Source organism: Haliaeetus leucocephalus, unplaced genomic scaffold (assembly GCF_000737465.1).
Source record: "Haliaeetus leucocephalus isolate CR32 unplaced genomic scaffold, Haliaeetus_leucocephalus-4.0 Scaffold495, whole genome shotgun sequence".
NCBI lineage: Eukaryota > Metazoa > Chordata > Aves > Accipitriformes > Accipitridae > Haliaeetus > Haliaeetus leucocephalus.
Window position 1 is genome coordinate 259,701 of NW_010972931.1, and position 15,958 is coordinate 275,658.

At 37.5% G+C, this 15,958-nt stretch overlaps 1 protein-coding gene across 1 annotated transcript in view; it reads left to right on the plus strand.

The window, feature by feature from the left end:
- MYO16 (myosin XVI) overlaps positions 1-15,958 on the plus strand; it is a 305,367-nt gene that overhangs the window by 108,559 nt on the left and 180,850 nt on the right. Inside the window, exons 9-10 of the mRNA XM_010575622.1 lie at positions 1,334-1,487; positions 9,753-9,903. Of these exons, the coding sequence (XP_010573924.1) occupies positions 1,334-1,487; positions 9,753-9,903 (305 nt within the window). The remainder of the gene's footprint in view (positions 1-1,333; positions 1,488-9,752; positions 9,904-15,958) is intronic.

Here is a 15,958-nt window from a genome sequence, read left to right on the forward strand (position 1 = left end):
CGAGTTACTGTGACACAGTTTTCTTTCCCTCTTGTTTTCTTAGTTATACAGACAGATGCACACATATATGTGTACGTATATAGTTTATATAGTGTGTAGAGTTACATACACATTTGCATGTGTGTATATATGTTTTTTCATATATTACTGAAAAGTGCTAGTTGTGATCGTGCAGGATGTCATATCAAATGATAGCATGTTCTTCCATGTGTTCCATTCCCTGTTTAGTTATGTTTCTTCCTTGTAGGTTCTTCAGTGCCTTGGTGGCAGCTGCATTTACACTTCCTTGGTGACTTCTTACTGAGTTCCTTTCTCTGTCTCAACTGATGATAGTACATAGCCCTCATGAACTGGATTCTCTATAGCTGTTTGCTGAAAACAAATTTCACCATCCAGTTTTGAACTGCAACACCTGTTGTTTCCCACGAAGAAAGCACCTTCTTAGACCAGATAGCAACAGGGAGCTGAAGCAGTGGCTCTAAAGATAATAGAATTACAGACTATATTAGGTTAGAAGGGACTTGAGAGCAACTGGTCTAACCCAGTGATCAAAGCAGAGCTAATGTCAGTAATGGTGGATAGCAGTGTTGAAAAGAAGAAACATATGGTTGTTCAATCTTCTATGCCCAGGATAAAATGAAGAACGAATCCAGTAATGTAGAAAATAGAATCTTTCTGTCAGATTATGAGGAGAAACTTCCTTTGCATAGTAAAGCAAGATATGTTATGCTTCAAATAATGTACCACCTACAAATACATTCACAAGGAACTCCATGACAATCTCAGAAAAGATGATTGTGGTTAGATGCGTGCCAGTTCGTATTTGTATCAAAGGCTATGGACTAAACTGAGATCATCTAACAATACAGCTAGCTAACCACATGTAGTATGTATTTAACACAGTTGAGTTAACTGTTTCTGGTCTGCAAACACAACTGATTTCAGCGCTTCTGTATGTGCAAGACGGATAAATCTAGTTTGTAGAAAGGTAAAAGGTTTCAAAAGGATTTAAATACATGTTTGTGTTGAAATACAGAGTTGAAAACAGTTGTATTGTTTTTCCTGAAGTCCTATAAATTATTGAATAATACTTCGGTTCTCTACACAATGAGAGTGGTTTTGAGGTCTTGCAAATGACAACTTAATTCCATACTTAATTTACTTAGCCTTTGTTTTACCAGTAATTTCAAGTATTATTTTATGATCAATATCTGAGCAACTGCTTTCATTTTATCTAGCTGGATGCTTATTCTTAATCTGATCTAGAGATTTGAAAATAAAGTTTTTCTGCACTGTTTTATTTGTCTGATATCTTGGTGTTCCAATGTCTTAGATGTTGCAGCTTCTGAGTTTATTGAGGAGATGCTTCTGAAGGCTGAAATTGTTTGGGAGGAAAAAATGAAAGACCCTTTAGCTGTTTCTACTTTATCTCAAGAAGAGCAATACGAAGAGATCATCCATGATCTGCCCACAATTTCCAATAAACTGTAAGTGTTTCTGTTGTTAAAGAGTTATGCACTGAGGCCAGATTATCATTTGAAATGTATTTGTCAATCTGTGAATCCTGTCTATGTGTCCTTGGAGACATTCAAAACCCATCTAGGCATCATCCTGGGCAACCAGGTCTATGTGTCTCTGCTTGGACAGGGGGTTGGACCAGATGCCTTTTAGAGGTCCCTTCTGACCTCAACCATTCTGTGATTGATTCTGCGTGATTTGATGGGTCAAGTAACATTTTCATTTTGGAAATCTGCTGAATCATCTTCTGTGTTAGTCTCTCTCATCTCTTTTTCTCAACCTTAATTGTATCGATATAGACTATAAGTAATGAAATACATTGCTATAATGGCCAGTAAAATTATCTGGCATAGCCTTAGCAGATTTATTAGGGGTTAATACTGTAGACCCAAATGTCCTTTTATTAAGGTAAATGGGAATAGTGTAGTAAAACTACCATTGCTTATGAGAGAAGCAGGGACAAGTCCTGAAAATAAAAATAATATGTGCAATCACAGATAAAATTATACAGCTCCAGGCAGTTACAAATTTGTTGTCAGATTTGTACTGCTTAAAATTCAAGTGGAATTAAGTAGAATTTAGCAATGTGAACTTAAAATTTGGTACTGAACTGAAGAGTCAATTTGTGTCTTAAATTGTAAACTTTGATCTTTTTGTATTTTCTTGTGAATCTTAAGAGAAGACTGTCATGGGTATGTGAAAAGAGGTGTAAAATAGGTATGAAGCATTAATGGCAGTTTTATGGTAGTGCAAGACATACTGATTTCTCAAATTCTTATTTCTAGATACTGTGATCCATGAGAATTTTAAAAGGCATAGATAATGTCTGTATACAGTATGCAGTTGCTGTGTATTTGAAGTATGTTTGTTGCATAAGCTTGTGAAATACTGACGTTAATTTTTCTTTAACAATCACTGGACTGTATGTGAGAAAAAAATAAATAAAACCTGTTATAAAGAGAGAGACAAGATGTATATGCTTCCATTTCATACTAGTTATAATTTATGGTCTGCAGAATGTATCTGGATACATTAAAATTCGGAAGAAATGAGCAATTGTCCTGAAATGATCAATCCGTTAAATTCAGAATTCCATGAGATGTATTTATATTTTGTAAAGATTGCATATTTAATGGATAGTAAACATAGTGTGTTGTTTCTGCTTCATGATTTGTAGTTACTACAGTACGTAGCTGGGTTTAGGACACATATGTTTATGGAATTACTGATTTCTCATGCCTGTTAATTCCTTACAAAATAAGCAGCCCTCTGGTCTAACCCACTGTTTCAATAACTTTAATTATACTCCTGAAATTTATGTGGCCTTCAACTGTCTTTTAAGTGAAAAAAAGAATTTTGAGGTATGAAGCTAAAGCTTTAGATTCTCAAATATAAAAAAACCCTTTATTTTTAATTATTGATAAAAGTAGTAATACCAGAAGTAGAAGGTAAGTCACTCCTGTAACTCTGTAATGATGGCTAGCAAAAGAGTTATTCTTAAAGGTTTTAGAGACTGTGAGAACTTTTTCATTGTTCTAGCATCTACATTATGCATTTCCATGTGGTTTATAGTCTAGAAGTTTGTGCTGTGGTGCACATATTGTACTGGATACTGTTCTTTGGTGGTAAAACGCATCGACCTCTGGAATACCTGACTTGCACACAGTAGAAGTGGTCTGAAAATATTCTTTGTCTACACTTTCCTTCCTTAAATACATGGATGAAGAGAGCTACTTTTTTGAGAGTTTTCTATATAGTGACCTGCCGTGGGTGAAGAACTTCACTGGAAGTTTTGGAAAAGCAAAGCCCACTGAATGGAAAAACAAAGAAAATGGATTTACATGTGGAATTGGGCTGAGTAACCTCTTTAGCATCTATTGGCAACCAAGTTCCAGTGTGTGGCTGCAGCTAGTTGTGGTGCCTACATGAGAACACAGTACTAGGTCAAATGAAAGATCTGTTTAGCACTGTGCACTGACTTTGACAGTGGTCCATTGCAAATAGCTAGGGACCAGTTACAAGGATACGGTAAGCTTGAAGTAATGCCATTTCGGCACGTTCTTGAGACTTTCAGCAGTCTTAGGTTTACAGACTTCCTAAGCTGGAGCTTTGTACTAACTAGCTATCAGGAGAGTATCAGCAAACTTGCTGGCCAGCCAGCAATTCTGAGGTAGGAGAGCTCTTGGAAGGCAAAAATACTGGTGTATTTTGCCCATGCATGACTCAGCTATCACTACTGAAGATGTGGAAAATTGTGAGTGAACCATACCACACTGTTTGCAGAATTCCATTTCACTTAGAAATTCATTAATCTTAATTTATAGTTACCTGAAAATCAGGTGTCATTTCAAAGCTAGTTATCTCAGCTCTGTAGTCACATGCTTGTTCAACAGTGAAATCCAAAACCTTACAGAGGGTTATTCTTCCATATGATAGTAGACATATTCTTAAGATATACTGAATTATTCTCCAGAGTGCCTCCAGGCTGCTTATTGGAGAGGCAGCCTAGATGACTGGTTTCAACCAAATTTTTACCTTTTCAATGGCTAATGTTGAAAGCACAGCATTTCATCCTTTGTGCTCTATGAAAGAAGTTTGTAGAGAGATGTGTAATATGCTAGGATAAAGATGAATGTCTGTGCTATTCTTGTGTACCAAACCAAATTTTGTAGTGCTGCAAGGAGGCATGCACAATAATGACGCAGATTTACCATTGCTTTATTCTATATTGTGTCCGTTCTCCATCAACTCCTGACATAAGGAAGTATGTTTAAACTAAAGTGATAAGTTTAACAAGAATTCATGTAACTCTATGTTGTGGCCATACTGCTTTGTGGCCATCTCTCAGAACAGAACAATATTCAAAAGCAGACTCAAAAATTATGAACAAACAATTATGAATAGTACATGCTCTGTCAACAAACCTAATTTTGCTGGTTCTAGATTAAATTACAGTAGTGATTTCTGGAAGAACACCATGAAGAGATGAATTGAAGGTCAGTATCTTTACTCAGGTAGAAAAAAAAGTTTAGCAGTCAGTATGTTTGTGTTATGCTGGGTTATCAAGCAGACCTGGTTATCTTTAAGCAAGCTTTGGGTTAATCCACCTGAATTCCCATTATTGTGAAGCACTAACTGTATTAGAATATTTTTTCCTAGCTCTTCCACCAAGCTACTGAGTACTTTTGTCTATCTGATTTAGAAGAGGTGGACTAGGAAGGTAACTGTGGTGGCTTGGCCCTAGCTGGCATGCAGTGAGCTGCCTTTCTCACTCGCAAACTGCTCCCCACCACCCCAGCGGGATGGGGAAGAAAATAGGAAGAACAGGGCGAAATAGGCTGAGCTTGGGAATTTGATTTATTGCCAATTGATATAAATATTTGAATACCAATTTGGATATCAGGAAGCAAAACCAAAAAAGGAAGCAAACATTTATATGCTTAGGGTAAACGTCTCCCCCCGTCCCCCCCTTTCTGAAGCTCAACTTCCCTCCAAGCACCCCTTCTCTTCTCCCTTGTAATTGCTGCAAGTTACAGTTAATCCCTTCAGTGAGGTGGCGCAGGGTAGGGTTGCAGTTATTTCTCTCTGCCACTCCTTCCTTTGTGCTCTTTTCCTGTGCTTCAGCGTAGGTCCTCCACAAGCTGCAGTACCTTCAGGGGCATACCTGCTCCAGGGTAGCTCCTCCCAGGGCCACAGTCCCTTCAGGGAAATATCTGCTCTGGTGTGGCCCTGTCTGTGGGCCGCAGTCCCTCCTGGGGCGTACCTGCTCCAGCACGGCTCCTCCATGTGCCACACAGGAAAAGAGCAAGAAGGAAGCAGTGGCAAAGAGAAATAACTGAAGTCCTGTCAGGGGGTGGTGGTGCCTGCTCTGCCATGGAGCACCTCCTACTCCTCTGACTTCGGTGGTCCCTCTTTTGTTTCTCAGTCTTTTTGTTCCCTCTTCCTCTCTCCCTGTGACATTTTCTGCCCTTTCTTAAATATGTTTTCACAGAGGTGTCACCAGTTTGGCCAGTGCGCTCAGCTGTGTCCTGTGGTGGGTCCATTGCGGAGCTGGCTGAAACTGGCTGTGTCCAGCATGGCGCAGTGTGTGGCCTCTTCCCACAGAGACCCACCTGCAGCCCCTCTGTTACCAAAACCTTGCAACTTATGCCCAGTGTGGTAATTTGCAGGAAATGCGCTTTGCTCATTGCATTATATAAATTTTAACAGCATCTCATTACAAGGATTTACAAATGTGTTTGTGATGTACCATTAATTAATGCATTGCCAACTTATCTGAGTGTTTCTTACTGTTTTGCAAAAGTATTATCATTTGTGAATAAAATGGAGGAACCTGGCCCATGAAAATGGGTGTCAGTAGAGGCCAAAAAGTAGGAAGTTGGTTTCGTATTGGAGACCACATGGTCACATAATTGACATTTGTCTTTCCTTTCTGTTACCAGTATGAGTTTCTTCGAAGGTTGACCAAGTAAATTAGGTAAAGGAGAGAATTTTATTAACGTTGTGAGGTTTTTTAAAGGTTGACCAATGCAGCAAACCTAAGGTCTATGCTGGAAAATTTTGCCAGTTTTATTCTAATGGTACATCAGAAGAAATACTGTTACTCTGCTGGCAAAAATACTTGCACCAGAACACATTAATTGACATAGCTTATACTTCAGGAAATTAAATTGGCCATATCTGCTTAAAGGTGACTTCACGTTCATGATATGGCTGCGATATCACCACTGCCCTTCTAGTTCAGTACATGTACTTGCAGAATTTTTCTTAGTGAACAGTCCCTGAACATACAGATAGTGCAGTCACCTAGATAGTAATAAATACTAAAAAATTAGGAACTTATTCTCAAAGTAATGCTAACTTCATCAGATTATATATTTTCTGATACATATTTAAGTAAGTAAAAATTAATTGTAGTGGATGTATTTCAAAATCAGCAGAAGAATGTGAAGTAAAATATACATAGATATGTTCAAGACAACAAAGCAGAAAAGAGGTTACATTTTTCTTCTTACAGAACATTTCTATTTAACCATTGATGTAGCAACTTGCATTTCAATTCTAGTGGTTTTAAACACTCTTCTAGTGTTTAATCCATTCTGAAGTTTCTGTCATGTAGCTTTAAAAAGTTTCTTAGACTGAAATTTCGGAGATTACACAGTTCACAGATGTTAACTGGCTTAGAAATTGTTTGGAGGATCTCAGAATTGCCTGTGGAGGAATTACAGTAACAGAAGTTCTCTTCAACAAAAGCTATAAGCTCAAAGAACCCATGAAAATGTCATTGCAGAATCTGCCTTGATATAATTCTTTTTATAATATCTTTCTACCAAGTTAGAAGCTGCAGTAGTGTTTCAAATAATTGATGATAAAACTGCCAATTATTTGATTGTCAGCTCCCAGGTTTTTGTATGATTTCTTTTTTCTTAAAAAACAAGCACATGCTGGAGGATGGCAACTTATAGAAAATGATCTCAGTTTATCTAACACACACCCTCCCCCCCCACCCCCCCCCAAACTTCAGGTTAATTCCATATATGATGGCTTACACATGCCAAAATTAAAATGACAGTTCCTCCATATAACATGCAAGATTTTTTTTCCCGGTTAGATATGCCAGTAGCAACAGCCCTATCTTGCTCAAATAAGATTACCCTAGATAACTCTCCTTCCTGTCTATTATGCAACATTATTTTGGCTTAAGTCTCCCTTTGTGGTTAATTATCTATTAATTATCCATTAATTTTCATAAAAGAAGACAGTTCATGCTAATCCACTTGCCTTCATTAACATAAAATCTTCCCTTGCGCTGTCCTTCAGTTTTCAACGACATTGCTTGGCTTCATCTTGTGACTAATAGAAATACATATGAATGTTAATAGAAATATTTTTCTAAAAAGCCACTGTTTCTGGAAACATTTTATTTTAGTTTGTTTGATTTTTCAGTGTCTTCTTGAATCTGACTCATAATGAACTGTTGGAGTAATTTTAATATGTTTTTTCTTTCTTGTAATCATTCACATTTTTGTTGTAATATGAATTATATGTCAGCATTTCCATCATGTAAAGTCCTGTTTAATACCTCACAAATGCACATAATTTATAGGCTATTCTCCTGTACATCAATACAGGGAACACACCTGCTAAGTCATGTTATTATTGTCCTCTTAAGTTCAGAATGCATCTGTGAAAATAGTAGGCACTTTTTTCCCCCACGCTTTGCTGTGATTTACAACCTGCTTCTCTTTTGTGACACCTGAAAAGTTTATTTGGTTGCAAGGAGTTTACAGCTGAATTTTAAGAAGTGTTTCTAATGTGTGTTGTATAGTTAACACAGAAGTGGTAAGATTAAACGGGTAAGGTTCAACTTCACAGCAAAAAAATCCTGGATCTTCACAATTTAAAAGAAACATTACATGAATAATAAAGTTGTAAGTGGCAGTGTTTTGTTTTTTAATACTTGAATTCATTTGGCTTATGCTTTTCTTCAAATCTTTCTTCTCTTTGTGATTAAATCATAAAAATAATTCAGACCAAAGGAATTTGAGCAGTTTTGGACAATAGCAAAAGACTACTCAAAAAAACCCCTTCATATTTAATTATGTTTTGTTCAGTTCTGAGTCTGGGTAAAATGTGAAATAGTATTAGTCATTTGTGCTTGTGGGTGTCACAGCTATTTAATTTCTTCTACAGTCTCATTGCTGATATATCTTATCCTATGACATCTAATTGCCGAGTTCATGAAAATAGTTGGATAATGCCTTTTTTTGTCCTGCAGTCCAAATCAAGAAAAAAGGCAAAGCGAGTTGGCTCTTGGATCTTTTGTCCACGTGACATTTTGTAAACAAATTTATGATAAAATTATCTTAGGTGAATCAAAGCAGTAAATAGAAATTTTTATTTTCACTAGTGTTCCTATAGACTTTTTATATTAAAATGTCTGAAGCAAAACATCATTAGAAAGGAAATTGTGTATATATCATTACAAAATGTTGAAAATTTCAGTGTTTGCAGACCGAGGGTTTCATCAAAAGAAAGGTTTTGTCAACTACTTTGACTTGCTTTCCAATGAATTCTGCTTAGAAGGTGCTTTGCCTCTGCTTGGGACTGTACCTTTCTAAAACTATGTTTGTGTTTCAGTTCTGTTTCCGATGGCAGTTCTTATCCTGAATTGAAATCGGTGTTAGCTATGGGTCCTCCTTAATTTCATTTAACTGTGCATATAATCCTGGCGTTATTATAATCAGTGATCAGACTCGTGTAACAGAGTAAAAATGAGTTGGGTTTTTTTTGTTGTTTTTTTTAACTAACTTTGACATCTGGGCTTTATCTCATAGTGGAATGCACTATTCGCGCATCCCCACATCGAGTCCACATTTCCTTTCAAAGAAATTTTGTGCACATTTTGGCAAGGAGCTGTTGTATGCTCCATGAGATTGTCTCATTTGCACTGTCAGAGGCCAGACGATTATTTTTTAAGACGGTTTTGTTCTCAGCTCCTGGGGCTGATTCCTTGCTAATTCTTCTGTATGTACAACACTGCCAAAATTACCCAAGATTTTGGCATTGTTGTTTTTCAGAAGTGTGATATGGTCTGAAGTGTCAGTAGGGAAAACAACTGTATGCGTGTAAGAATAGGTTTAACTTACGTGTGAATGAAGAGTATTGTGTATTGTTGCAGTAATTTCAGGACTCTGCTGTTTGCTTGGGTTTTTCTTTAGCGTATCACATTCAGAGCAGCTTTTGGTCATGAAATATATCTTGGGTATTGCCTGATTAAAAGTAAGCTAAAAAGTGGTGGAATTTAATTATAATAACCGCAGTGGCAGTATCTGTATTGAATTACTTTAAAACATATTATTTTTCAAAACAGTGTTGCGTAGGTTAATGGTGTATTTTAAATTCTGTTTCAAAATTGGCTATTGATTTGCCAGCCTAGTGCTGTCAAAAGCAGACACATGCATATTCTCTTTGGCTTGCTCAGTTCTGCTTCAGAAAAGATATGTATAAAGGTGAATTTTAAATCAAAGTGTTTTGCTTTGTGTCCTTGGGAACAGACTAATCTATGTGAACAGTTCATTTCTCACCAGTTTCTTTTTTGTACTTCGACCAGGAACTTGTGTTTCAGCCCTGAATTGTATCCCAGTTCTGTTTGTGCCACCCACGTTTGGCAATCTTTTGTCTGTCTGACGTCTTCAGGAGGTGTCTGATTGCTTTATTGATTCTCTTTGTAGCAATCCCTTGGCTTTACCGATTGCCAAGCAAGACAGTTTGCTGGAGAAAGACACCATGTTTAAAGATGCAGCTAAAGGCTTATGTAAGCAGCAATCCCAAGACAGCGCATCTGAAAATGTCACTGTGAACACTACAACCAAACTTGAACAGGTAACGGCATGCAGTTTCTTGAAATGTTTGCTAGCGCTTAGGTCTGGAAATTGTAAACTTAATGAAGTCAAAGACCATAGTAATTTTTTCCCCTTACCATGCAGCAATATCATTTGCACTGTGGAGCCTTATCTCCGTGATCACTCCCTGCAGTCAGCCTGGCCCTGCAAAGAGCTCCGGCTCTGCAAATGGAACAGCTGCTCCTGCCAGCTGCTGGTGGTAGGTCAGGGGCTGTGGCAGTCAGAGGGCTCGGAGCTCCTCGGACTCTACTCATGGCTCACAACAGGGGAGGGACAACTCTTAACACTGCCTGAAGTGTGCTCTTGTCTCCAACTTGGGTTTATAAAGGAAAGAAACACGACCTGGGAGACTGCAAAAACAAAGAGAACGTCTAAGAAATATTAAGTTGCAAAATAAGTGACTGTAATTTAAAGATAGGAATTGCCGGATTTACAGCTGCAGTGCTAACTCCCTTTCTTGTGCTAATGCATGAGGATACAGGCACTGATTATTTGGATACCTGTTACAGTTTTTTCCACAGGATCACAATCTCAGTGTATAGGGTGAACGCAAAAGGGGGCAATTATCTGTTACTTGTAAATCTAGCATGTCCTAACTTTGAATGTTTAGGACTTAAATATTGTTTGGGTTGTGGTGGGTTTTTTTGTGGTGGGTTTTGGTTTTGTTTTTTTTTTTACAAGGGGTTTTATTTTCTGTTACATGCATTTGGGAAACACTCCAGAAATATTTAGCCATTTAAGAAAAAACTACTTTAGAATTGGGGGGGTGGAGGGGAGAATTTCCATTTAAAATAATTTACTGTGAATTTGAAGCTTAACAAAGCGGGAAGATAGTGGTTACATTTAAACCATGTTCAGTTAAACCTACATAACTGCCTTGACAGAAGCGTGCACACTCCGCTGCTTTTTTTGAATGTGTTTCAGAGGAAGGTGTTCATCATACAAGATCAGTCAGTGAGTTGCATGTCAATCATATGAGTCCATCTCTGAAAGACCTCACCTTTGGAATCCCACAGAGCACTGGGTTCCCTTTTCAGTCAGAAGATACCACAAAGGGTTTTGCTTTTGGCTTACATCTTGTTTTGCATGTCATATAATTTCTGGCCTGGCTGACTGTGCAGTGATGTGATGAAAACAGTCAATCCAAAACAGAAGCACTGCTGGTCAGAAAAGTAAGTGCAAGTGCTTGCAACCCTACTAGGGGGAACTGTCCTATAATTGTAGGAAAACAGAGGGAGGTGTTTAGCTTAGGGTCTTGTTGAGATGATCACTTGCTTTTAGATGTTCAACAGGAGTGCAGACAAGAACATATGTACTTACTTCTGCTTGATTCTGTTTTGGTGCAGACCTAGCTAAAGTTATTCCATTTTTCATTATCCCTAGGCTAAACTTTTGCTTTATGGTTTGTGCAGTAAAACATATGCAGAGACTGATTGGAAAAAGAACAGCTAATCTTGCTGGTGAGAAGGAGCAACCAGAGGTGTTCATGGTTGTAGTTTTGTCCTCCACCATGATCCAGAGTCACTTCAGGGTCCCAGGGCAGAATTTCAAAACTTTAATCCTGCTGTTTCACTATACTTCAGTGGAACTTCCATCAATAGTTGTAATTCAAAGACAAGACAGCAGAATTAAGGGTGAATCTCTTTTAGCTCCATTAGCTGAGAAATTTCTGTAGAAAACACTCTGTGAAATTCTGGTCTAAATGAGCTAGAAGGGGCGTGTATCTTACGGTCTTTCAGAAGCAGTAAAAACTACAAACCTTGGCCAGTATCTGCAGTTGCTGAATAAGGAGTGATGCTCCCTTGGAAAAGAATAAGCAGGAACAGTGTTATGTGGGAAATCAGCACTAACAAGGGATAGGTTAGAAACCGTGCTATTCCAGTGTGTTTTTAAATGACTGGTTGCATTAAGAAAAAAAATCATAGATTAACACAACTTTTCAGTTGGCAAGGGCTTAATAAGCTTTAGCTCTTAGGGACAAGAGAGGGTAAAACAGTTTAATCACTTCAGGAAATAGTTTAATTTTAGTAAACTAAAGAATTCCCATATTTTGTCAAATGAAAATATGAGCTTTTTTCTTTTTTAAAGTGACATAATTGTGATTCTGGAAGTACGGGGATTGTATTCTAGACTACTTGCCATGCATTATGAACTGTAGGTATATGTATATCATGTCCATATTTGTGTACATAACATGTAGATCTTAGTTTTCAGAGATGATATTTCCAAGTAACACTTTTTTTTTCTTCTTTTTTTTTTCCACAAATTGGGAAGTGAAATTTTTATTTAGTGCTTATACCAAAGGAAAGCTTTGAACAACTCCTTCCCACTATCCCTGCCTCTTGGGTATACTAGTTCTAATGAGTTTCACTATCTTTTATTCTTACCAGTTGTGTTCCAAACTACACTCAAAGTAATCATGTTCTGTTTAATTTTTCAATAGGATATGTGGAGCCATTACTTGGATTTTATGTTCATAAATTATTGAAATAGATCAGCATGATATTTCGTATACTTTATGTCAGAAATATCATACTTTCTTAGGCAATATGGCATGCGGATTAGGCCTTTATTGGGGATCAGAGAGAAAAATGTCATCTTACTACATCTGAAATATGCTTTTTTAATAGAGAAAGCTCATAACTTTTTTAGCTTTGAGAGAACTAACAGCTCAAATTTATATGTAGCCTCAGGTTTTTTTTAATTGCAAAAATGATGAAAAAGAGCCTTAGCAAAATATTATTTCTCATGAAGTAAGATTTTTATTACATGATGCATAGGAGATGGGGATCAGATGACTACATCGATAAAGCATTTTGGGTCTCTCTTGGCTTGTATTAGCTTTTGCTTTTTCCTAGGTAAAAGATGTTCTTTGATCATCTGTAATGTCAAGGTCTGTGCTGCCAAACAAAGAAAGCAGTATGAATAATTTCCAGAATTTTATCATAGCTGGCAATTTCTCTTCCTCTCAGCTGGGAAGGGATTTTTTTGATAGCAGATTGAAATTACTGGCCTGGAAGTGAATTACGTGCTTTATGCTACAAAAAAATATAGATTAAATCTTTTCTTTTTCTTAATTGGGTCTTTCTTAAAACAGTATTTTGTCTTTGTCTTATAATTCTTGTTTAGATATTGTTGGCCATCTGAACTGCGTGATAGAGTGTCCCCTGATGCCCTTTTGATTGTTCTAGTATCACTTACCACATACACAAGGGACAACCATGTATATCATAGTATTACACGTATGAGCTAGAATGCATACTTATTTCAGTGACACAAGTACATAAAAAAATAAAAATCATTAGAGATTATTATATGAACAGATTGTGAGTGCTGTTAAGTGTATGTAATTTAAATGAGTAAATAGGAATCTTCATTGTTAGCATTACAAAAATCTCAAAAACTAATAACTTCCAGAGGCATAGTTGTATTGGAACTTCTGCTGTATTTATGGCTATTTTTCTTTTATGTCTTGTAAAGTATGCGTCATGCAATCAGTATAATAGCCAGATACACACATCGAGGTGAAAAAATAGAGAAAACTCACCTGTATGCTCAGAAAAGTAGATGAGAACAGAATTTGAAGGTGCCCACAAATAAGTTATTAATAATGTAAATAATGTTTACTACCAAGTCAAATTTGTTGTGAGTCTAAGGCATTTAGAGTTCTTATTTCTATGTGATTTATTTGCTCATTGAGCTGTGAATTTTGATGCAAGGAGTCTGTTAGAGAATGCTGAATCACCAAATCCTAAACTTGGTAGGAAAAGAAAGTTGATGGAAAAAGATTTCGATTCCCTTACTTGGAGTTTAACTGAGCACTTCACATCTCTGACCATCTATCCATAGAGTCAGCATCTCTGGCTATACCTAGATTGTGAAGTAAAAACAAGCCCAGGCCTGTTCTCTGGGTCAGTGCACATCTGTAAGACAAAACTCTTTTCTCCCTTGAAAGATAGGGCCGTGCCCAAACAGCCTATGGGAAAGGACCACTGGTATGTGACCTGAATGATATCCAGGTATTATCTGCATGAGTGCTAGCTGGCATGAGCAAAGAACGTACAAGGAGGTGTGCTAACAATTCCCAGGGCAGTGCTTGAATCCAAACCCTTCTTTTATTTACAAATTAAGACATTAGTCTCTAGCCTAGCATAAATTTAATCTTTGTAGACATAGATTAAGAGAAGCTCATTCTCTGGCACACATGTTCCAAGTTTTGATAGCACACAAGGAAGTATAGTGAAGACCTATGCCTGCTTTGTTCCTGCAAGCCAGGTGAGCACACTGATAAGGGAAGGAGGCCACAGGCTTCTTTCATCTGCTTTCCCTCTGTAAGACACTTAAGTTCTTGGAATATCTTTTGTTCATTTTGTTCTATTCCAACGTGCATCATCAAAAACAAATGTTAAAACATAATTTACTTTTTTTTGCCAAGTGGAATTCTTGTTTTCTAGCCAGCGTTACATCCAAGTGCCATGATTAAAAACAAAAAGAGAAAAGAAATGCCATCTTCTGTGTGACAGAAAAATCTGCATTCACTTCAGTGGGGTGAGGAGTAAACTTCTAGAATAGGTAGAAGGACACAGACAGATATAGCAGGCAGCCTGTGTATGTCTGTATTATTCAAAACTCATGTTCTGAAAATACTAATGTTTTAAGAAGAAAGTAATTTAAATAGGAGAAAAGAGAATAGTCACAGTAGCATTTTGGTAGACTCCACCATTTATTGGTTTTTGGACTCAGTGGAATGAGAGGTTTTTTCACATTTTTTATGGGGAAAAAAAGGAAAGAGAAAGCATTATTGAAGTGTGATTAGGCACTACTGCCTTCTTGTCCTTGTACATCTATGCAGCTAGTACATGTAGAGTTACTGTTGTAAGGTATGTTTTCCTTACAATTTTATGGATTGCTACTTTATCTGTGTAGTTCAACATCTGTTGCAGATGGAATGCAGTTTAGATGCCTGCCTTTCCTGTTTTAGTGGATGAGTGGAAGAACATTGAAAAATCTCTTGCTGATATTCATGCTGTTACATGCATATGAGGTTTACATATAACATTTTAGTCGTCAACATCTATTGCCTGCTGGTATAGCTGATATAAAAAGGAGACAGCTTTCTGTGAGGAGCTTACCTGTTTCCTCATATACTTGTTTTAAGCATTGTTTTCTACTGCATGTCTTTAGAGGAATAGTAAGGAAATGATGAAAGACTAAAGCAGAGATCCTCAAAATTTTTCCAGTCACTGTGTCAGTCCCAAAATGGAAGTTTTTTGAAGCCCCCAATATTATTGTGAGAATCTCCAGGACAGAGCTATTTCAAGAAACAAAAATGCAATAATAGCTATAGTGCTTGAAGTAGAGAAAAGAGTAGAAGCGTGCCCACCATAGATAGAAGGTACTGCAGGCCTCTGGGACTCAACAGAAGCTGGGACCTTGCAAGCCCTGCTTACATATGCCTTTCCTCTGTGAGGAGCTATGGCTTCATACATAGAGTCATTTAGGTTGGAAAAGACCGTTAAGATCATTGAGTCCAACCGTTAACCTAGCACTGCAAAATCCACTGCTAAACCGTGTCCCTAAGCACCACATCTACGCGTCTTTTAAATACCTCCAGGGATGGTGACTCCACCACTTCCCTGGGCAGCCTGTTCCAATGCTTGATAACCATTTTGGTGAAGGAATATTTCCTAATGTCCAATCTAAACCTCCCCTGGCACAACTTAAGGCCATTTCCTCTTGTCCTATCACTTGTTATTTGGGAGAAGAGATTGACCCCCACCTCGCTACAGTCTCCTTTCAGGTAGTTGCAGAGAGCAGTAAGGTCTCCCCTCAGCCTGCTTTTCTCCAGGCTAAACAACACCAGTTCCCTCAGCCAGTGCTGGTAACTTGTTCTCTAGGCTCTTCACCAGCTTAATTTAATTTATTACAGGCTGTGTAATATTTCTTGGAATTAATTTTGCTCTATTTTGCAGTTTCTTCAGTGGTTAAGCTTGTGTCTTATTATTCAGTACTGGAGTTAGAGGAAGACAAGAGTA